This window comes from Syngnathus typhle, linkage group LG12, assembly GCF_033458585.1.
Source record: "Syngnathus typhle isolate RoL2023-S1 ecotype Sweden linkage group LG12, RoL_Styp_1.0, whole genome shotgun sequence".
Classification (NCBI taxonomy): Eukaryota; Metazoa; Chordata; class Actinopteri; order Syngnathiformes; family Syngnathidae; genus Syngnathus; species Syngnathus typhle.
The window spans coordinates 11,799,220-11,823,635 of record NC_083749.1 but is presented as its reverse complement, the minus strand read 5'-3'; the positions used below and the strand labels follow the sequence as shown (position 1 = coordinate 11,823,635).

General features: G+C 45.9%; 1 protein-coding gene across 4 annotated transcripts in view; it reads left to right on the top strand.

Annotated features, from left to right (window-relative positions):
* The window catches only part of dqx1 (DEAQ box RNA-dependent ATPase 1), a 45,614-nt gene that overhangs the window by 14,444 nt on the left and 6,754 nt on the right, over window positions 1-24,416 (top strand). For 2 of the 4 annotated variants that reach the window (XM_061293279.1, XM_061293276.1), the window contains 8 exons: window positions 7,699-8,152; window positions 8,546-8,848; window positions 9,057-9,156; window positions 9,312-9,470; window positions 13,003-13,194; window positions 13,313-13,438; window positions 13,653-13,843; window positions 19,521-19,711. In XM_061293279.1, the coding sequence (XP_061149263.1) occupies window positions 7,699-8,152; window positions 8,546-8,848; window positions 9,057-9,156; window positions 9,312-9,470; window positions 13,003-13,194; window positions 13,313-13,438; window positions 13,653-13,843; window positions 19,521-19,711 (1,716 nt within the window). The remainder of the gene's footprint in view (window positions 1-7,698; window positions 8,153-8,545; window positions 8,849-9,056; window positions 9,157-9,311; window positions 9,471-13,002; window positions 13,195-13,312; window positions 13,439-13,652; window positions 13,844-19,520; window positions 19,712-24,416) is intronic. The other 2 variants (XM_061293277.1, XM_061293278.1) reach the window with 2 other exon arrangements.

Sequence of the window (24,416 nt, the reverse complement as noted above, 5' to 3'; positions counted from 1 at the left end):
CACAGCAGGCTTTAAGATATCGGCAAATATCGTATCGTAGTTCTTTGTATCTATGATGTCGTATCGTTACAAAACCCGCAATTTACACCCCTAAATTATATAGTAGATCTGTGGAATAACGACGAGGCTGACATCAGGGCGCACTGTGCGCGGCGTTGTTGACAAAGGACGAGGAATTTGATCGATGGATTTAATGATGTAGAGTGCACAGATGGCTTGATAATACTATTGCTTATATGATTATTGCTTATATAATAGCTATTTGATATATAATTTATATATCGTTATATGGGCCTGTGGAATATTTTGAAGTGCAAGCGCATTGTTGACAAAGTACGATCGATGGATTTAATGAATTGGAGTGACACAGATGGTTTTATTAACGTGTTATTTATGTAATAGTTTTTTGAATAACTCTGAATTTTACGTCAGGGCCATTCTCAGCTCTTCGTTTGTGTTTATGTCACGTTAGCATACCTATCAATTAGCCTGTTGTTGCTTGTTCATGATTGTTCTTGATGTTGGATTTTGTCGAATAAATTGCCCCCCAAAATGCAATTTATACTCCGGAACGACATATATGGTTTTTTTTCACATTTTTGGGCATTTTATGGCTGATGCGACTTGTACTCCGGAGCGACTTATAGTCCGAAAATTACGGTACATTATTTTGCATATTTTCTAATACACTATAAGCTTCTAATAGAATTATCAATCAGTTCCCATGAATCAAATGTTTTATTCACTACCAACAACTAATCCTAAAACATTTGCCCTCTTATTTGTTTGTATGACCATGTTTTGTATTTTGAAAAGATTAAGGACTTCTAAGTCTGAAGTACAAAAATAATTGTTTTAAAACAGCTTCACAATGCCAATGGTCATGAATCTGATACACCAGCCTGAAAAAAGCCTTTTCATTTTCCCCACATCTACATTATGTCCTGTATAATAATTATAGCAGAGTCAAACTAGGTCACATTATTGAATTTCACCATTTTGTATGATGTCACATGATCCATGTTTTAAAGGTAGAAAAAGGTAAAGACCCAATGATTGTCTCACACACACATCTGGGTGTGGTGAAATTTGTCTCTGCATTTACTTGCTACCACACCTTGAGTGTTCTTTGTTTCCTGCACTTTGCATTCTAAGGTGGCAGTAAATTACAGCAGTGTAATTTGATACCGCCAGTGTTGCCTTCACTGGACTGTCAAATTATGAAATAAAATAAATGTGCATTTTTAGCATCACCTAAATGTGTGCACCAGATGGTGGACCACTTCTATTGCAATGCTGAGGGAGCATTCACAGCCTCTGCCCTCCCCCCACTGGGCCGTTCCGACCACAACCTGGTACTACTCACCTCCCAATACTCACCCAAGGTGAGAAAGGAAGTGAGGGTTTGGAGCGAGGAAGCCATCGAGCATCTGAGAAGCTGCCTTGAGTCTACCGACTGGGAAGTTTTCTACAGTGATCATGGCGAGGACATCGACGCCCTCACTGACTGCATCACGGACTACATTAATTTCTGCGTTGAGAGCACAATACCTACTAAGAGGGTGCGTTGCTACTCAAATAACCACCCCTGGATGACCCCACATCTGAAAGCCCTTATCAACAAGAAGTGGTGGGATTTTAGACGCGGGGACAGAGAGGAGCAGAAGAGGCTGCAGCATCTGCTCCAGAGGACGATTCGCGAAGCAAAGCGGGAGTTCGCTAGGAAGGTGGAGGAGGAACTCTCACAGAGGAACGTGCGGGATGTGTGGCGTGGCCTGAGGACTATGTCTGGTTCTGGACGGAGAGCGTGTGGCAGCATTAACGGGGATCAACGCTGGGCGGATGAGCTTAACCAGCATTTCAACCGGTTTGGCCTGTCCCCACTCCCTCTCACCCCCCTGTCCGCTGCCCCCCCCCAGCCTCCCATTGCCTGGATACCTGGATCCACCCCCCCGCCTGCCTCATGGACAATCAACCCACTCCCCCCTGCTTCATGGCCACTTAACACCCTCCCGCCCACCACATGGACAATCACCCATCTCCCTCAATGACTCACCACGGCCTTCAACCTCATCTCAGCCCCCTCCCCTCTCCTTCACTCCTGCTCAGGTGAGGAGAGAGCTGGGGAAGCTGAAACAGAGAAAGGCCCCGGGTCCGGATGGCATCTCCCCCAGGCTGCTACGGACATGTGCTGATGATCTCTGCCATGTTCTGTGCCACCTCCTCAACCTGAGCCTCAGCCTGGCGAAGGTGCCTAGCGCATGGAAGACGTCCTCCATCGTCCCAGTTCCCAAAACACCGCACGCCAAGGAACCGGCTCACTTTAGACCCGTCGCCCTCACTTCCCACATCATGAAGGTGATGGAACGCCTGGTCCTCAGCCACCTCCGCTCCGTGGTGAGCCCCACTCTGGATCCGCTGCAGTTTGCCTACAAGATCGGCATTGGGGTGGAAGACGCCATCATCTACCTGCTGCAGCGGACGCTCACCCACCTGGAGTCCGCCGGCAGCGCTGTGAGGGTCATGTTCTTTGACTTCTCCAGTGCCTTCAACACCATCTCGCCGGCCCTGCTACGAGTGAAGCTGCTAGACACTGGAGTGGACCATCACCTCACTGACTGGACCATTGACTACCTCACTAACCGGCCCCAGTACGTGCAACTGCGTGGCTGCCGATCAGAGGTGGTAGTCTGCAGCACTGGAGCACCTCAGGGCACAGTCCTGTCCCCATTTCTTTTCACACTGTACACCTCGGACTTCACGTATAACACTGACATCTGTCATCTCCAGAAGTTCTCCGATGACTCAACTATAGTTGGCTGTATGTCTAAGGGGGGCGAGCTGGAGTACCTGTCGGCCATCAGCGCCTTTGTGGACTGGTGTGAGCACAATCACCTGTGCTTGAACACCAGTAAGACGAAGGAGCTGGTGATTGACTTTAGGAGAGGAGCACCTCCCCACTCACCGGTGAACATCCAGGGTCAGGACATTGAGGTCGTGGACAGTTTCAGGTACCTGGGTGTTCACCTCAACAATAAACTGAACTGGACGGATCACATGAACGCCGTCTACGAGAAGGGACAGAGCCGCCTCCATCTCCTGAGGAGACTCAGCTCCTTTGGAGTGAGCAGGCCTCTGCTAAAAACCTTTTATGACTCAGTGGTAGCCTCTGCTATCCTCTACGCTGTGGTCTGTTGGGCTCCGAGCAGCACAGAGAGGGATAGGAAGAGGCTCAACAAACTGGTTAAGAGGGCCAGCTCTGTGGTGGGCCTCTAGACACTGTTGAGGAGGTGGGCGAGAGGAGGGTGCTAGCCAGGCTTGCATCCATCAGGAACAACCCCTCTCACCCACTGCATCTGACCTTGGAGAACTTGAGCAGCTCCTTCAGTCAGAGACTCAGACTCCCCCCGTGTAAGAAGGAACGCTACCGCTGCTCCTTCATCCCCACCGCAATCAGGCTGTACAATGACAACCTGTAAACACATCCTTCCGTGCAATACTTTCCCCATAACGTGCAATTCTTAATCCCAATGTGCAATTTAAGCCCAATGTGCAATATCCTCTGCCACATAATGCCTAGATCTATTTCACTTCCATAACCCGTGCACTATTTCTTTTATTTCTTTTATTAGCATTACTAAACTCATACACTTCATACACTTTACGACACTTTACCACTACTTTTTTATCTTCTTCTTTTTGCAAATATTCATAGCTTATATTTTTAGTTTTTACTACAATTGTTGTTATTTTTCCATATTTTTCTTTTTATATTGTATTCTATTTTTTATGCCGGAGGACTACGGTCCAGAAGTCTCTTTTTGCACCTTTATCCCCCTACTTGTACCTTCCTGTAAATCGGGCTGTTACATGCAGTTTCTCACACGTGAGATTAATAAAGTTCCTCTTATCTTATCTTATCTTAGATACCTTTTTTCTTGGAAATTGTATTCATGATTATTTTCAAGAGACTGCTGTTGCTACGTATGCTGCAAGCATATTAGCATTATATTATCCTACGTCAACTCCAGCACGTGACAGCTAACATCGTGATTTGAATCCATATTTGTTTTGGGTTGTCACATCTGTAAGAACTTGAGGTTTGAAAACAGTGCGTGAGGGTTCAAGCAGTTATGGATGAAATAATGAATTTTAGAAATGAGTGGTATACTAGTCTATTTTGTGAGTACTAGGGATGGCCCAAAAACAACTATCACTTCTGAATCAATACCGATATTTCAACCAAGACTACTTTCTGATACCAATATTAAGCTGATATTAGCAGGAATGATATAGGCTTTTATCAAAAAAAAAATCATGAAATGTTAGAGGAGGCTTGATCAAATGATACTCTTCTAGCAAAGAACAAAAGTCAGCAACAGGAGGTACCGTTTTTTTCCGTGTATAGTGCGCCCCCATGTATAGTACGCACCCCTAAAAATGGCATGCTGATGCTGGAAAAAAGCTTGTACCCATGTATAATACGCACCCAATTTTTATGAATTTTTAAAAAAAAAAAATTTAATTTTTTTTTTTTATTTTTTATTTTTTTTTTATTTTTTAAGTCCCAATGATCGTCACACACGCAGGGAGGCAATGGGTCCCATTTTTATAGTCTTTGGTATGGTCTTAACTAGGCTGGATGTAATTTTTTTTGTTGGCGTTGATTTCTCCGACTGCCCGTAAACGCACCACCGCGCTTCGTGCGCGCACGGGACAGCAAACGAGCAGGTGATCGAGCAAGCGTCTGATACGAGAGCATTGCGGTCGCATGGAGCGTGTTTGAAGTGAACAGCAGAGAAGAAAGGCAAAGTGTTGTGAAATAAAATGCACAGAACGGATGCGCAAGACACGTCAGCTATATAAAGAGCGAGAGTTGTTTTCTTCCTATTAGTTTCAATTCACAGTTTAATTAGCAGTTTCAATCAGCAAATAACAAAATGCGTATTACAGGTAATATTTTATTTCACAACACTTTGCCTTGTTCCTTTGGTCTCTGCTGTTCATCCTAAAACACAAAGGCGCTCTTTAAGCAATGCGACAGTGAGCGCCCGGCGCGCTGCGGTTGCGCGACCGCACCAAATTAAGCTCCCTGCGCAGTGCGCACTGAGGTCCACTTAAATTTTAGAAAGTACATCAGGACTTTAAAAATATCTTCTAAATTTCAGCGACGGCTCTGTCACAATAATCGACCAGCCCGGTGCAGTTGGGCGGTCGGCGACGCGCTACGGTTGAGCGTTCTCTCGCGCGCTCTCTCTCTCGCTCTCACTCGCTCTCGCACACACGCAAACCGGATATCATACGGAGGCCGCCATTACAGATGCGCAGAACGGATGAGCAAGACACGTCAGCTATATAAAGAGCGAGAGTTCAGTTCTCTACCTAAATCCGTATTACAGGTAATATTTTATTTCACAACACTTTGCCTTGTTCCTTTCTTCTCTGCTGTTCACTTCAAACACGCTCCATGCGCACGGAGCGCGGTGGTGCGTTTATGGGCAGTCGGAGAAATCAACGCCAACAAAAAAAATTACATCCAGCCTAGTTAAGACCATACCAAAGACTATAAAAATGGGACCCATTGCCTCCCTGCGTGTGTGACGATCATTGGGACTTAATTAATTAAATTAATTTTTTTTTTTTTTTTGTACCCATGTATAATGCGCACCCCAGATTTTAGGACAATAAATTAGTTAAATTTTGCGCACTATACACGGAAAAAAACGGTATGATAAAATATGAGCCATGGAATGGACCGCTTGTTTTTGAGCACAAACATCTGGGATTTTGCATGTAGACCAATATACAGTAATCCAATAATGTTCTCTTTTTGGCATATACAGTATTGGACCAAAATCCGATATCAATGATTCCTTTTAGCCAGGGCTGTGGACTCGGTTCGGACTTGGGGACTCGGACTCATTTTTGCCGGACTCGGTGCTGATTTTGACCGAGTCCACCGAGTCCGACAATAAAAAAAAAAGAGGCAAGACGCAGCCAGAGAGTGTCAGGTTACAGTCAGCGCGGTAGGAGTTGGAAGAAGCAGTAAAAACTCCACCAAACTCGTCGTAATGACTCGTGATATATATTATATCCTTAGTATTTTCCAGGTTCTTAGATAGCAAGAATAGGTCGGACAACGACATAATTGATAACTGCTTTATTCCTTACTCACAGTGCGTTCACAGGGCGTACCACAACAACATAGAATGCCCATCCCACTTCCGGGTTTTTTTCTACTACGGAATTTGAGTTAGCCCAAAATACACATCTCTTCCCCTCTTACAATGAACGTGCTATATGCATGAACAACATAGTCTTATGCACCTATAACTTGACATCTTCAAGATCTATCAATAACTACCATTAAACAATTATCATATATGGTCCAGACAATTATGACAATAATATTCCCATGAAACCTTAACTTTGGGTGAGGGTGGACTCACTCAAATTATACCGAATTATAGCGAAAAACCGATGTCGTACGGCGTCAGCACTATGTTGGTTTCAATAAAAACATGAAGAACTCACGTTTGCATCAGTCAGTTTTAATTGTAATAAAGGATTATTCTCATTTGATGTCTTTAAATTCATCCGCGTTCTGCCATTGAAGCGGGGTGCATTCAAAGACCAGTCGTACATTTCATAATGAGAATGATTTGAGTGAATTGATTTGAATGAATAATTGAGAAGAATTTTCAGTTCTGAAGGCTCCTTTTGTCCCAAGCAAAGTGACAGATGGTGGGGAGGGGGGATAAAAATTGTAAAATCAATTCACTCAAATCATTCTCGTTATGAAAGATTTGATCACAAAACGTGTGTGGCTTTTTCTTAAATGAACACGTTTGACATTGCTATCGTGTCAGCTTTTAATTATATTGCGCTGTCATGTTAAAGCAAATTAATAAATGCAACAATATTAATTTGTTTTGAAAATACCTGAGTAATAAAATAAAATGGATGGATGGATGAATGATGATCACAATTAAGTATAAAGTCTCCTTTGTAATATATATTCCTTGTAGCCTGTACCCAAAAAGAGGAGTTTCTTTGCATCGAGGTTTATGCAAAGAGCTCACGTAATTATATTGTTGCGTTTTGGTGAAGTGAATGAGTGTTCCGTCTGTACGACTGGTCTTTGAATGCACCCCACTTCAATGGCAGAACGCGGATGAATTTAAAGACATCAAATGAGAATAATCCTTTATAAAAATTAAAATTGACTGACTCAAACGTGAGTTCTTCATGTTTTTATTGAAAACAACATAGTGCTGACGCCGTACGACATGGGTTTTTCGCTTTCCAAATAAGGGGTCGTCACTAATTATTTGTGTTTAGATAAAAGTCTGAGCTATAATGGTGTAATTAATGATTAAAACTTGAAAGTATCTGTTTATTGTATTCGTTATATGTTTAATAAAGACAAAGCCATCACAAAACTGTTGTAATTATTTAGATTTTGATCTAAATTAGCCTTGAATAAAGACTAAGCAGTCACATGAATTAACAGGAAAAAATGGACAGCCGGACTCGGACTCGGGCTCGGACTCATGGTCAAGAGGCCGGACTCGGTGCAAAAATCCGACCGAGTCCACAGCCCTGCTTTTAGCAAAACGCTTTCCTTCACTTAACCGTTTGCAGTGTTTGATGGTGTGTTATCTGGTTCTCAAAGTTGACCTTGGTTTCTATCTTAAGGTTTGTCAGCGACACGCTCCTGCTTGAGGAAATGATGTCCGATCCCTTGTTGCATCAATATGGCATCGTGGTTTTGGACGAGGTCCAAGAGCGCACCGTAGCGACGGATGTGCTGCTTGGGCTGCTGTGCGACGTCTGCCGTCAGAGGCCAGATAACTTCCACGTGGTTCTTCTGACTCACCCGACTCTCGCTCCTCGGCTTGCCTCCTTCCTGGGTCCTGCCGTCCCTCACCTCTGCATGGGCAGCCTCCAATCAGAGGCACCTACAAATGGACAAGAAAAGGAAGGTGTGGTAGAAGAGGAGAGGAACTCTATCAACCAGAACAAAATGGAAATTATGTATCAGGAGCTTCCATCTCAGAAGGACCCTGTGATTGCTGCTTCTCACATGGTTCTAGATCTTCACCGAAAAGGAGAGGAGGGAGATATGATGGTGTTTCTTGCAAGTGCACAGGTGCAAGTTTTACTTTTTAGGCTTGACAGTTGGAGTATCACAATGTCAACATGCTCACTAGCCACAGTAATTAAGTGGATTTTTTTTTCCATTATTAAATCTTTCATCCAATTTCTGTTGTCCATTAAAAAGATATTTTCACCATAAATCTTGAATCAAAGAATGACAAGTGGCCGACACAAAGTTGTCATATTTAAAGAGACCAATTATTTAACTGGTTCTTTTATCACAAACAAGATATTTAGGTTGATAAATAATTGACAAGTGAAAACAAAATGAACATAGTACAACTATTAAAGAGACCAAGTTCTTTGAACAAACTCCTCTGTGGTTTTGCTGTTCAATTTGTTTGACATGGATGCTGAAGAATATTCTGTTCTTTTTATTGTGTAGGAAATAGACGAATGTGCTACACAGCTTGAAGCACACCGTGCATCCCTAAGTCCTCACGTTGGTTCACTCAAGCTCATTCCCCTCCACACTGGACTGGGTGCGCTGACTCAACGAGTGTACAACACTGAAGTGTCCACGCAAAAGGAGAATGATGGGTTGGAGGGAAAGGACAGCACAACACTGGGTGTGGCGGAAGAGCCAGCGATCCAGAGGAAAGTCATTCTCACCAATAGCCTGGCTGAGTCTTCCTTCTCCCTCCCAGCCATTCGCTATGTCATAGACACAGGCCTTCAACTCAAAACTGTAAGTTTGTGGATATTACAAACTGATATATCTCTAAAGCAGGAGCTATGCTATTGTTATACAAACAAATACGTCTGCCAATTGCTCCCAAATTTTTATTATGGCAAAAATGTTTTCTTTTTCCACTGTTAGCTGTGCTTCTAGTTTATAGCCAGTGTCGTGCCTAAATTTCTGACATCTAGTTTTTTTTCATAATTTTACTCCTCAGGTTTACAATCCTCAGATAAGAGCAAACTCACAAATGCTGAAGACAATCAGCAAAACACAGGCAGACATGCGAGCTCAAAGAGTGAATAGCAAACTTCCTGGTAGGTCATAATAGTGTAAAAGGCATCTCAGACATCTCTGTAGATGAGGTGTTTGTGCACAAATTGAAATTTGAGGAATTAAGCTGCTGGGTGAATGTAATAGCTTGCCATGTACGAACAATTTTCTGAATGTTTTACCTTTTGTGTCCCTATAGGACTGTGTTTGCGCCTGTACTCCCAGTCTATGTATGATAAGGGCATGGGGGAAGCTCATTGTCCTGGCGTAATGGAGGAAAATCTTAGCCACTTAGTCTTGTTGCTCAAGAGACTGGACATTGCCGACATGGGTCAATGCAAATTCCTAGACAGACCAGGTATCTTTTATGTGTTAAAAAAACAAAAACTGGAGTTAATCTGAACCTTGTGTTCCATGGAAACCTGATGGTTACCGTTTTTTTCCGTGTATAGTGCGCCCCCATGTATAGTACGCACCCCTAAAAATGGCATGCTGATGCTGGAAAAAAGCTTGTACCCATGTATAATACGCACCCAATTTTTATGAAATTTTTAAAAAAAAAAATTAAATTTTTTTTTTTTTTTTTTTTTTTTTTTTTAAGTCCCAATGATCGTCACACACGCAGGGAGGCAATGGGTCCTATTTTTATAGTCTTTGGTATGGTCTTAACTAGGCTGGATGTAATTTTTTTTGTTGGCGTTGATTTCTCCGACTGCCCATAAACGCACCACCGCGCTCCGTGCGCATGGAGCGTGTTTGAAGTGAACAGCAGAGAAGAAAGGAACAAGGCAAAGTGTTGTGAAATAAAATATTACCTGTAATACGGATTTAGGTAGAGAACTGAACTCTCGCTCTTTATATAGCTGACGTGTCTTGCTCATCCGTTCTGCGCATCTGTAATGGCGGCCTCCGTATGATATCCGGTTTGCGCGTGTGCGAGAGCGAGAGAGAGCGAGAGAGAGAGCGCGCGAGAGAACGCTCAACCGTAGCGCGCCGCCGACCGCCCAACTGCACCGGGCTGGTCGATTATTGTGACAGAGCCGTCGCTGAAATTTAGAAGATATTTTTAAAGTCCTGATGTACTTTCTAAAATTTAAGTGGACCTCAGTGCGCACTGCGCAGGGAGCTTAATTTGGTGCGGTCGCGCAACCGCAGCGCGCCGGGCGCTCACTGTCGCATTGCTTAAAGAGCGCCTTTGTGTTTTAGGATGAACAGCAGAGACCAAAGGAACAAGGCAAAGTGTTGTGAAATAAAATATTACCTGTAATACGCATTTTGTTATTTGCTGATTGAAACTGCTAATTAAACTGTGAATTGAAACTAATAGGAAGAAAACAACTCTCGCTCTTTATATAGCTGACGTGTCTTGCGCATCCGTTCTGTGCATTTTATTTCACAACACTTTGCCTTTCTTCTCTGCTGTTCACTTCAAACACGCTCCATGCGACCGCAATGCTCTCGTATCAGACGCTTGCTCGATCACCTGCTCGTTTGCTGTCCCGTGCGCGCACGAAGCGCGGTGGTGCGTTTACGGGCAGTCGGAGAAATCAACGCCAACAAAAAAAATTACATCCAGCCTAGTTAAGACCATACCAAAGACTATAAAAATGGGACCCATTGCCTCCCTGCGTGTGTGACGATCATTGGGACTTAAAAAAAAAAATAAAAAAATAAAAAAATTTTTTTTTTTTTTTTTTTTGTACCCATGTATAATGCGCACCCCAGATTTTAGGACAATAAATTAGTTAAATTTTGCGCACTATACATGGAAAAAAACGGTAAATCCTATTATTAATGTGTTTTCATAACAAATATGAAATTGCTTCATACATGAGCCCTATTGCAATGAGATGAGTTAATGTTTCTGGCTCTGCTGCTGTAGCCTTGATGTCGCTGACACACTGAATTATTCTTGCGGTTCAAAGGGCAACAGTTACCAAATGGCCTTTAGCTGCTAAAAGTTATGCTGCAATTTTGTGTGTAGTGTTAGCTAAGAGTATTATTATTCTGTTAAGTCAAAGTCAAAGTCAAAGTCAAAGTCAGCTTTATTGTCAATCTCTCCACATGTCACAACACACAAAAAACTAACTAACTAAAAAAAAACTACCGTATTTTCCGCCCTATTAGGCGCACCGGGGTATAAGGCGCACCTTCAATGAACGGCCCATTTTAAGACTTTGTCCGGACTATAAGGCGCATAAAATAGAAGCTTTACTGCAACAAACTGAGGTTGACTAGGGTTGCGGTATGCACCCACTAGCCAATAACCAACGAGCCCTCTGTAAACAATCGCGTTTCTCAAACGAGCTCCTATAAATAGATTGGAACTGACTAAAGTTCAATCTAACGCATTGGTACTACTTACCTATGTTTCCCTTCCATATCGATCCGTAGATTTACTCGAAACATGAACAGAGCAGCCTATTTTGACATGAAATAGCCTCACGCGTATAGCAGCTATCGTTATAGCATTAGCCATCCGCAAAAACCCATGACCCTCGGTTCGCAATCTCCCATGAGCCTCAGCAAAGTGTAAACAATCGCGCCTCTCAAACGAGCTCCTATAAAATGATCAGAACTGACTAAAGTTCGATCTAACGCATTGGTACTACTTACCTATGTTTCCCTTCCATATCCATCCGTAGATTTACTCGAAACATTAACAGAGCAGCCTATTTTGACATGAAATAGCCTCGCACGTATAGCAGCTATCGTTATAGCATTAGTCATCCGCAAAAACCCATGACCCTCAGCTCGCAATCTCCCATGAGCCTCAGCAAAGTGTAAACAATCGCGTTTCTCAAACGAGCTCCTATAAAATGATCAGAACTGACTAAAGTTCGATCTGACTCATTGGTACTACTTACCTATGTTTCCCTTCCATATCGATCCGTAGATTTACTCGAAACATGAACAGAGCGGCCTATTTTGACATGGAATAGCCTCGCGCGTATAGCAGCTATCGTTATAGCATTAGCCATCCGCAAAAACCCATGACCCTCAGCTCGCAATCTCCCATGAGCCTCAGCAAAGTGTAAACAATCGCGTCTCTCAAACGAGCTCCTATAAAATGATCAGAACTGACTAAAGTTCGATCTAACGCATTGGTACTACTTACCTATGTTTCCCTTCCATATTGATCCGTAGATTTACTCGAAACATTAACGGAGCAGCCTATTTTGAAATGAGATAGCCTCGCGGGTACAACAGCTATTCGGTGACGCCGCCTGACTACAGTTACCGTAATGCTGGGAAGCGATGCGACCTTGTAATTTACTAGTCGTACTAAAACGTACTAAAACATTTTGGCAGAGCACTGTGTACAACAAGTATGGATCAACAAATTCATCACTTGATCCATATATAAGGCGCACCGGACTATAAGGCGCACTGTTTACTTTTGATAAAAATTTAGGTTTTTAGGTGCGCCTTTTAGGGCGGAAAATACGGTACTTTGTTGTTTAGTGAAGTCGGCGGACTATGCGCCTACTTTTGTTTAGTGAAGTTGGCGGACTGTACGCTCTTAAAAAGTTGTAATCACACTCATTTTTAATACTTGAGGACTACCTTCTCAAAAGATTTCAGAGAAGATCTAAAGCAAAGGTTGAAAAGTGTGATCTAAATCTTAATGCTTGGGGTATTTTTGCCAAAGCATGTCACAGCCATGGGTGGGCAATAAATCTTGCAAGGAGGCCACATTTAAAGTGGAATGCTTCCCAATGGCCAAGCCAGCATGATAATCGCAACTTTGTATTTTTCATGTATTTAGAAATGGTTTCGTGTGATAGACAGATGGATGGGAGGGCGGACAGACAGTTGTTGTTTACATGTTTTGAAATCAAGATTGTCTCTGTTTTTCCTCTGTCTATATTTTGTTTTCTCTTTCCCAGCCCCAGAGGCTTTAATGCAAGCCTTGGAGGACTTAGACTACCTAGCAGCACTGGATGACGATGGTAACCTATCAGAAGTGGGCATCATAATGTCAGAACTGCCGCTGGAGCCGCATCTGGCTAAAGCCCTGATAGCATCTTGCGAATATGACTGCGTTGATGAGCTGCTCACTATCGCTGCTATGCTGACAGGTCTGGAGCTAAAGTTAAACCAAAAGCTTAACATTTCTTCAACCATCATCCAATTTGAAATATAAATGGAAATCAGCCACTTTTGCAAGTTAATGGTCAATTCCATGGCTTTTGTCAGCTCCTTCCTGCTTCTTGAGGCCGGAACCAAACAGAGAGGAGGCTGCCCTTGCTCATTGGCGACCTCTAATGCACAATGAAGGCGACCACATGTCTCTCATTAACGTTTACAATGCCTACATGGAACGTAAGTTCACATGCACCTAGTTTTTGGTTCGGGAAGGCCGATGGTGGAGGCTGTCAAAGTAAATTGAGTTAGTTGCATAGTGATTGTTAGATTGTAATTCACTATTATCAATACGTGTACACAGAATAAAATGCTGATAATATACAGCAGTTTAATTGGAAGAGCCTTAAACTTAGTCAGCAAATGCATTATTAATTGTGTGTGCTAAATGCAGAAAATCAAGATGAGGCATGGTGCACGACACACTTCCTGAACCACGTGGCCTTGCGGCTGGCTGTGGTCATCAGGGCCGAGCTGCTGGAGGTCATGCAGCGAATTGAATTGCCTGTGTCACACCCTGCTTTTGGTTGCCAGGACAACTGCACAAATATCAAGAGGGCTCTCATCTCAGGCCTCTTCCTTAAAGTAAGATCCTGGTTTATTTGAGTTAATCCTTGAGACATTTGAACTTTATATCCTGACACAATGATGTCAGTTCAGGATGGATCTGAAACACAGAACTGATATGGTGACAAATTCTTTTGCAATTTTGATGTTAAAAAAGATCAAAGTGTTGAGGTGCATGCTTGTGTATAGGGGTGTAACGATTCATCGATACACATCGATTAATCGATATAATGCTATACGATTTATTGGCATCGATGCTAAACGTAAACATCGATTTATATTGCCGTGTTTGACCTCGGACATTAGACGCGACTTTATTTTGAAATCCAGTTCATTGTTGCTTGCTTCCTCTTTCCGGGAGCGCACTGCGCGTGTTGTTTTGTGAGCAGAGCAGGCACGTGAAAGGGGAGTCGACAACTAGTACGCGGCTCCTGGGCTGGTGCTATGGCTAGTGTCCAAAAAGAAAGAAGAAGAAATTTGCTCCCCTTTAGGCTTCAAGTCATTCGTTTGGAAGCACTTTGGATTCCAAAGAAAAAATGGCTCAACGGACAAGACACGTGCAGTTTGAAAATCCTGCCATGCGGTGATCAAATATTCAGGGAGCACAAATCTCGCCGCACATTTAAAGATAAAACACGACATCAAAGTTCAGTGTTAAAATAAGCACTTTGTATACTACAATACTCTTATAATTTCCTAAATAAAGAGTTTGCAGTACCTTGTTGATTTTGCGTAGGAATTTTTATAAATCAGGTTATTGTTCTAGATTTTTTATTAAAAAAAAAGAAAATCGATCGTAGAGCACTATATCGCGATATATCGTGAATGAATCGCAGCAGGCTTTAAGACATCGGCAAATATCGTATCGTAGTTCTTTGTATCGATATTATATCGTATCGTGACAAAACCCGCGATTTACACCCCTACTGAATAGACCTTACCAAGGAGGCTGAGGAGTGTAATCCCCCTTTAATTGGAACACACCCTCCGGTCCCCCTTCTTAAAAAGGGGAACGACCACCCCAGTCTGCCAATCCAGAGGCACTGTCCCCGATGTCCACGCGATGTTGTAGAGACGTGTCAGCCATGACAGCCCCTCAACATCCAGGGCCCTTAAGAAATCCGGGCGTATCTCATCCACCCCCGGGCCTTGCCACCGAGGAGTTTTTTAACTACCCCAGTGACTTCGACCCCAGAGATTGGAGAGTTCGCCTCAGAGTCCCCAGGCCCTGCTTCCACAATGGAAGGCGTGTAGGTGGAATTGAGGAGGTCTTTGAAGTATTCTCCCCACCGACACACGACGTCCCGAGTCGAGGTCAGCAGCACGCCATCTCCACTGTAAACAGTGTTGACGTTCCACTGCTTCCCCCTCCTGAGACGACGGATGGTGGACCAGTGCACCAGTGAGCAGTCTCTTAAAGTTCTTGTGTTCCTTCCTTATAATCCTTTTGTAGGTTCCAGTAGGCTTGTAGACACACCGCTGTCTTTTTTGTTAAAGTTTGCTAGTGCGTCATAGTCTGGAGTAAAATTTGTTGTGGCAATTCTTAGGCGAGATCCGAGGTGTTGGTCCGTTTACCTCGATCTGTGACGAGTTGATGTTGACGTTCATGTGGCTGAACGTCACGTCGCGTACGTCGAGCCAAATTGGCCACTCTCTTTTAAACGCTCGGCACTGTGTCCACCTTGCTTTTCCTTGGGCGACTCATTTTAATGGAATGATTCCAGGGGAAGGTTTGTGGGTGGCTTTAGCGCAAAACTGCATCTGAAAGCTCAGCGCGCGAATTACAAGAATGCTGTCGTCAGCCCACGCTCTAAATTCGGGACTGATACAAATAGAGCGCGAGTGTCACAACCGTGCCAGAGCACGGGCTGCCTGCACTTCCCTCGGCCACACCCCTTTCGTTACCGTAATGTCTGTCACCTGGTTCCTCTTGTTACCCTGTGTATTTAAGCCCTGCCCGTGTATTTCTCCCTGTCGGTGTCTACTGTTGTGATCCGTCCCTGTCCGCGCCCAGTGTTCCTGTTGTTTGGTTTTCCACGGTCTGTCTGGAGGCTCACGGTCAGAATTTTATCCTTGTCCAAGTTTCCAAGTGTCCAAGTATCCAAGTGTCCAAGAAGACTTCTGTCTGTTTGCTGGCCGTGAGTCTCTATCCCGTTTGTGTCTTCGTTTCCCCACCTGACTCCCTTCCCACTCCCTTTCCCTTCAATAAATCCTAGTCCAAGCTGCATTTGGTCGCCCTGGCTCACCTCATTCTTGACAGAAGACACCGACCAACACAGCGACCAGCGCTTGGACCCCCCTCCACCACCAGCTTCCGTTGCCAAAGCCAAAGCCAAAGCCGAGCCAAGCCAAAGCCAAGCCGCAACCAAAGCCGAGCCAAGCCGCAACCAAAGCCGAGCCAAGCCGCAACCAAAGCCGAGCCAAGCCGCAACCCAAGCCGAGCCAAGCCGCAACCCAAGCCGAGCCAAGCCGCAACCCAAGCCGAGCCAAGCCGCAACCCAAGCCGAGCCAAGCCGCAACCCAAGCCGAGCCAAGCCGCAACCCAAGCCGAGCCAAGCCGCAACCCAAGCCGAGCCAAGCCGCAACCCAAGCCGAGCCAAGCCGCAACCCAAGCCGAGCCAAGCCAAAGCCGAGCCAAAGCCGAGCCGAGCCAAAGCCGAGCCGAGCCAAAGCCGAGCCGAGCCAAGCCAAGCCAAGCCAAGCCAAGCCAAGCCCCATCTGCGACGCCATCGGTTCCCCAAGTCGCCGCCCGAGCGCGGTTCATGTCCCCCAAAGTTGCTGCCGATTGCGCGTCAGGCCCCCAGTGTGTGCCGCGAGTGTGGCCCTGGGCCCCTGACCTCCGCTGAGTGCAGTTCTGTTCCCCAAGTTCCTGCCGATTGCGCGTCAGGCCCCCAGTGTGTGCCGCGAGTGTGGCCCTGGGCCCCTGACCTCCGCTGAGTGCAGTTCTGTTCCCCAAGTTCCTGCCGATTGCGCGTCAGGCCCCCAGTGTGTGCCGCGAGTGTGGCCCTGGGCCCCTGACCTCCGCTGAGTGCAGTTCTGTTCCCCAAGTTCCTGCCGATTGCGCGTCAGGCCCCAGTGTGTGCCGCGAGTGTGGCCCTGGGCCCCTGACCTCCGCTGAGTGCAGTTCTGTCCCCCAGTTCGCCGCCCGAGTGCGGCTCTCTGCCAACCCGCCCCCCCGCGTGCCGTCGCGAGGGATTGGATTTTGGGACGTCGGGCGCCGTCCCTTGTGGGGGGGGTACTGTCACAACCGTGCCAGAGCACGGGCTGCCTGCACTTCCCTCGGCCACACCCCTTTCGTTACCGTAATGTCTGTCACCTGGTTCCTCTTGTTACCCTGTGTATTTAAGCCCTGCCCGTGTATTTCTCCCTGTCGGTGTCTACTGTTGTGATCCGTCCCTGTCCGCGCCCAGTGTTCCTGTTGTTTGGTTTTCCACGGTCTGTCTGGAGGCTCACGGTCAGAATTTTATCCTTGTCCAACTTTCCAAGTGTCCAAGTATCCAAGTGTCCAAGAAGACTTCTGTCTGTTTGCTGGCCGTGAGTCTCTATCCCGTTTGTGTCTTCGTTTCCCCACCTGACTCCCTTCCCACTCCCTTTCCCTTCAATAAATCCTAGTCCAAACTGCATTTGGTCGCCCTGGCTCACCTCATTCTTGACAGCGAGTGCGCCATGTCCGTACGTACACGCACGTACGTGTACCGAGCTTTCTGACACGGCTTCTGGTAGTAAATGCGCAGGCGAGCGCTTCCCCATCTACTGGGGAAACGCAGTCATTGCAGGCAAAATGACCAAAAAAAAGAAGTTAATAATACAATTTGTTCAAGGTTGGCGGGCCGGATTAAACGGTCCCATGGGCCGTATCCGGCCCGCGGGCCGTAGTTTGGTGACCACTGCAGTAGAATGATGGAGTCCCCAGAAGGAGCGCTCTCCAGCACTTCCTCCAGGGACTCCAAGAAGGGTGGGTAGTCTGAGCTGCCGTTTGGTGCATAGACACAGACAACAGTCAGGACCCGTCCGCCCACCCGAAGGCGGAGGGAGGCTACCCTCTCATTCACCGGGGTGAACCCCAATGTGCAGGCGCCCAGCCGGGGGGCAATAAGCATACCCACACCTGCTTGACGCCTCTCACCGTGGGCAACTCCAGAGTGGAAGAGAGTCCAGCCCCTCTCGAGAGGGCTTGAACCGGAACCCAAACTGTGCGTGGAAGCAAGTCCGACTATATCTAGTCGGAACTTTTCTGCCTCGCACACCAGCCAGCGAGGTGACATTCCATGTCCCAAGAGCCAGCTTCTGCATTCGGGGATCAGACTGCCAAGGTCCCTCCCTGCCTTTGGCCGCCGCCCAGCTTGCACTGCACCCGACCCCTTTGGCCCCTCCCACAGGTGGTGAGCCCATGGGAAGGGGGACCCACATTTCATTTTTGGGCTGTGCCCGGCCGGGCCCCATGGGCGAAGGCCCGGCCACCAGATGCTCGCCTTCGAGCCCCGCCTCCAGGCCTGGCTCCAGAGGGGGGCCCCGGTGACCCGCGTCTGGGCGAGGGAAATCTGTGTCCATATATCTTCTTCATCATAAGGGGCTTTTTGAGCCGTGCTTTGTCTGGCACCTCACCTAGGGCCCGTTTGCCATGGGTGACCCTACCAGGGGCATGAAGCCCCAGACAACATGGCTCCTATGATCATAGGGGCACGCAAACCCCTCCACCACGATAAGGTGACGACTCACGGAGAGGTCTTTGGGAACAACCGGATGTTATTCTGCCGGTCAGTATCACTGCGCATGCGCTAGCAAACTCGAGAGCGAAGAAATGTTTCGTAATGTGAAGGGTACATTGTGACAGCAAACGAGCAGGTGATCGAGCAAGCGTCTGATACGAGAGCATTGTGTTCGTATGGAGCGTGTTTGAAGTGAACAACAGAGAGGAAAGGAACAAGGCAAAGTGTTGTGAAATAAAATATTACCTGTAATACGCATTTTGTTATTTGCTGATTGAAACTGCTAAGTAAACTGTGAATTGAAACTAATAGAGAACTGAACTCTCGCTCTTCATATAGCTGACGTGTCTTGCGCATCCGTTGTGCGCATACTGTAATGGCGGCCTCCATATGATATCCGGTCTGCGATGGAGATTAAAAACCAAACAATATTTGACAATAACACACCATCAAGGATTGCATCATCGCATCAAACGATGTGTCGTCAATTATGAATTTTACTGACTGTGTTGGGCAGGATGGCTGAATGCGATGCGCGATTGACAACAAACAAAAGGTGATTTCAAGTTTTATTTCGAGGGAGATTTTCTTCAAAAAAAGGAAAAAAATAAATAAAAATGTACCCATGTATAATGCGCACCCCAGATTTTAGGACAATAAATTCGTTAAATTTTACGCATTATACATGGAAAAAACGGTACATTAAAATGATGGGAGCAAAAGTCTATGCGTAATTAAAACAATGAGCCGAGTAACTCTGTGTATTGTGCAAATACTAAACTCCTCAGAGACTCTACCTCTACGGCTAACGACGGTCTATCAATGAATCATTTAATTATATTTTTAAGAAAACAAGCCAAATAAATGTTTCTAACCTTGATATTTTCACTTATTTTCTTTAAAAAACTCTTACAGTATTTATACATATCTACGTACATACAGTACATTCATTTGAAGTAATTGATTGGGGTTGTTTTTCCCCTTAGGTGGCTCACGATGTGGATGGTTCAGGTAACTACCTCCTGTTAACTCACCGCCATGTGGCTCACCTGCACCCTCTCTCGTCATACCTGTGTCGTCAGCCCTGTCCCGCCCCACCTGCCTGGGTTCTCTACCACAAATTCACTATCTCCTGTGACAACTGCATACGCATCATATCTCAGGTCCACCCACAGATGTAAGTCAAATAGTGCATTCAATACTTTAAGACGTCTTATTTAATATATACATAGTTCAATTAGCTTAAACACACAAAACTAGACACTTTTTATTTAACAAGAGTATTTGAGACAGAAAGTACTTGCTATTACGTTTCTCAGTCAGGTTTTTTTCAAACCACGTAACAATTCTCAGGGTGTTTGTATTGGTTCCGTTTTAGTTTGCTACGTTAACAAATGGTTAAAGGCAAGTTAATACCAAGTGTAAATACTGAAATTGATTCACCTTTATTATTGTTATTATTATTATTATTGTGAGTATTATTCATTTATCCGCCCATCCATCCATCCATACAAAATCCATCCACCCAATCCATCCAACCATTCATCCATCCATCTATCCATCCGTACCGCTTGTCCCCACGGGGGTCGTGGGCATGCTGGAGCCTATCCCAGCTGTCATCAGGCAGTAGGCGGGGGACACCCTGAACTGGTTGCCAACCAATCGTAGGGCACACAGTGATCATCATCATCATCGCCGGTCACTCCTTGTAGTATGACGGTCCTCCTTCCTGGTCTTTGTGGGTCTTCAGGTGGGTGAAGAGACTGATCCTGGACCCGATAACTCTAGTACAGTGTGGACAGGGGAATGTAATGGTGGTGGAATTAGGTTGGGCCTGCTTTGTGGAGGCATTCTCCTTTCTGCGTCTGCGTCACGGACAAGGTTTCTCCACGTCGTCCTGTCTGTGGCCTTGTCTTCCCAAGTTTTAAGGTTTATGTGACACTTCGTCAGGTTTGCTTTTATGTTGTCCTTGAACCTCTTCTTCTGACCTCCCGGGGCGCGCCTTCCTTCAGCGAGCTGGGAATAAAGGACTTGTTTTGGGAGGCGAGTCAGGCATGTGGATTACATGGCCAATCCATCGGAGTTGGTTTTGGGCAATGGTGGCAGTGATGGTAGGCAAGCCAGCCTCCTCCAGGACGCTGGTGTTGGTACGTCAGTCCTTCCGGCTGATCCTGAGGATTTTCCGGAGGCATCTCTGATGGTAGGTCTCCAGTGCCCTTAAGTGCCTGCTGTATATGGTCCAGGCTTCTGACCAATACAGATGGGTGGGGATGACCACAGTTTTGTAGACCAGGATTTTGGTCTTTGCTTGGAGGTCACGATTCTCCAAGACTCGCTTCGGTAGCCTTGAGCAAGCCCCACTGGCACAGCTGAGACGATGGTCAATTTCATCTTCAATGGTGGCTTTAGATGACAGGAGGATGCCGAGATAGGGGAAGTGGTCAACCTTTTCCAGTCAGATGTTATCAATAGAGATGTTTGGGGGGCGGACAGGCAAACTGCAGTTTGGTAGTGGTTGGTGGAGGATTTGGGTCTTTTTTACATCAATGGCTAGACCAAGCTGTTTGTATGCCTTCGCCAAGGCAGACAGAATACTCTGTAGGTCTTCTTCCAACAGGGCTACAAGGGCATTGTTGTCCGCATACTGCATCTCCATGATGGATATGGTGGTGGTTTGACCTTTAGCCCTAAATCGGTTGATGTTGAGAAGTTGACCGTCAGTTCTGTACATGATTTTGACTCCGTGGGGCAGATGCTTGCTTGTGTGGCGGAGGATAGCAGCGATAAAGCTGGAAAATAGTTTGGAGCGATAACGCATCTCTGTTTGACACCTGTGTCAACCCTGAAGGGTTCCGTCTCGTCTCCACTGCCGCTGACCACTGTGGCTGACATGTTATCATGCAGTAGTCTCAGTACTCTGATGTATTTGTCTGGGCAGCCAAGCTTTAATAGAACCAGCCAAAGGGCCTGACGGCTAACTGAATCGAAGGGCTTGGTGAGGTCTATAAAGGCCATGTATAGTGGTTGATTTTGTTCCCGGCATTTTTCTTGCAGTTGTCGAGCAATGGAAACCATGTCTGTGGTGCCTCTACTTGGGCGAAATCCACTCTGAGACTCAGGAAGGATGCTTTTTGACAGGGGTGTGAGTCTGTTGGCCAGAACCCGAGCAAGGGCTTTCCCTATAGTGGAGAGGAGAGAAATGCCACGGTAATTCCCGCAGTCCGCCTTGTCTCCTTTCTTGAATACGGAGACGATTAAGGCATTTCTGAGCTGCGCAGGGATTTCCTCTTCTTCCCAGATCTTAAGAAGCAGGGCATGGATGTGCTTGAGAAGGTTGGGTCCGCCTTTCTTCAAGACCTCTGCTGGAATTCCATCGGGCCCAGCAGCCTTGTTGTTCCTCATCTTCCTAATGGCATCCTGCAGCTCGTTCAGGCTGGGTGGCTCTCCCATGCTTTCAGCTGTGGGATGTTGTGGTAGTTGATCAAGAGCCTCCATCTCAGGTATAGTGTCCCTGTTTAAGAGGTTCTCGTAGTGTTCTTTCCACCTGTTTGCAATTGCCTCCTTGTCCTTCAGCAGCATGCCATCCTTAGAGCTAAGGGGTTAGGCCAGGGGTGGGCAAACTACGGCCCGCGGGCCACATCCGGCCCACGGGACCGTTTAATCCGGCCCGCCAACCCTGAACAAATTGTATTATTAAACTTTTTTTTTTTGGGTCATTTTGCCTGCAATGACTGCGTTTTCCCAGTAGATGGCGAAGCGCTCGCCTGCGCATTTACTACCGGAAGCCGTGTCAGAAAGCTCGGTGCACACTCACAAGTGCGTGTACGTACTCAGTAGTACGGACTTGGCGCACTCTCGCTCTATTCGTATCAGTCCCGAATTTAGAGCGTGGGCTTTGACGACAGCATTCTTATAATTCGCGCGCTGAGCTTTCAGATGCAGTTTTGCGCTAAAGCCACCCACAAACCTTCCCCTGGAATCCTTCCATTAAAATGAGTGGCCCGAAAAAAAGAAGTGAGTGCCGAGTGTTTAAAAAAGAGTGGCCGATTTGGCTCGACGTACGCAACGTGACGTTCAGCCACATCAACATCAACCCGTCACAGATCAAGGTAAACGGACCAACACCTCGGATCTCGCCTAAGAATTGCCACAACAAATTTTACTCCAGACTATGACGCACTAGCAAAAAAGGGACACCAACAACACTGTTCCCACTGAAAATGAACGGGAGGCTCTCAAGTTTATTGTAAAAAAATGCATTTTGAATATGATTTGTACACATAGCAGGGATTGAAACTAGCGACCATTCTCATTTTCAAACAATGCAGGATGCTCAAGGACATTGATGCACCACCTATTTGCGACTAATCTTAACCTGTAAAGTTCTTAAGTGTTTCCCGTTTCCTCACCTCTGTTACCAGGTGTTTGCGAGTTAAAACTCTGCTCTGATTTTCAGATACCCCTCACCGTGTTGCTGTTTTGATTACTTTATTTGGATGTATGCTTTCACCGATTCTTCAAGATGATATATTTGGTCAAAATGTTTGCCGTTTGATGTGATCCCATAAGATAAACATCTTTCATTAATCTGACCTGCAGGCACTGAAGTGATGGAGATTGTTATTCATAATAACAGTGTCGTATTTTATGAGAATCACTGATAGCAGTTTTTTAGTGAATTTTTTTTTTTTTTTAATGCTGTTAATGAATGCATTTGTTTTCAAAAAACTTGTTTGGAATATCCATGCTTTACTACCTACTAAAGGCCAAGATCTTTTATGCAATGACCTTTACAGGTCGCTTATATGACTTCACACAACGCCTATACCATCTGCTCCTGGTCCGGCCCTCCGGTCCAAATTTAGAACCCAGTTCGGCCCGCGAGTCAAAAAGTTTGCCCACCCCTGGGTTAGGCAGTGGTAGCTGGGACCATACACCGCTCTGGCATGAAAGAAGCCTCTCGTGTCTCCGAAGTCAGCAAGCTGGTCGATCTCCAGAGCCTTCTTTGTCCACCATTGGTTCTTCAGTTTCCTAACCTGTGTTTGGACGGCTGCTTTCGCTTTGGCATGGGCTACTCTTTTCACCCTGCAGTGGATGTCATTTTGCCAGGTGATGAAAGCATGCCGCTTGTTGTTAATTAGCTGCTGGATCTCAGTGTCATTCTCATCAAACCAGTCTTGATGCGTCCACTTTTTGTGACCGAGGATGTTTTTGCAGGTGTTAATTATGGTAGTCGAAAGTGTGCTCCAGTGTGTTTCAGTATCTTCTGGGTTGTGGTTGGGCAGCGCTGCACTAAGAGCCTCCTGCAGTTGTTGTTGGTAGGCGGTGTCATTCAACAGCTCGATGTGAATTCTTGGCCGGCACTGTCTTTTCTGCATCTGTTTTTTCTGCATTAGGCGGATGGACATGATGGAGCGAATGAGGCAATGGTCGGTTGAGCAGTCGTCTGCACTGGTCATTGCTCTGGTGTTTAGGACATCGCGGCGGACTTTAGAGCGGACAATGACATAGTCGATGAGATGCCACAGTTTGGAGCGAGATTGCATCCAAGATGTTTTGAACTTGTTTTTTGACGGAAAAGTATGTTGGTGATGACCAGGTTGTGTTCTGAGCACTTAGTAGTAATGTGCCATTAGAGTTTGTTTTTCCAACCCCTTCTCTCCTCAGCGTACCCCTCCATAGGTGGTGGTATCGTCCCACTCTGGTGTTGAAGTCTCCAAGCAGGGTTAGCTTATCCTCCTTGAGAACTTCCGATAGGACTGTCTAGGTCAGCGTAGAAGGCCTTCTTCACTTCGTCCTGTGCATCAAGTGTTGGTGCATAGGCACTAATGACCGTGGCCATCTGATTGTTGGCAAGCATCAGGCGTATGGTCATTAGGCGC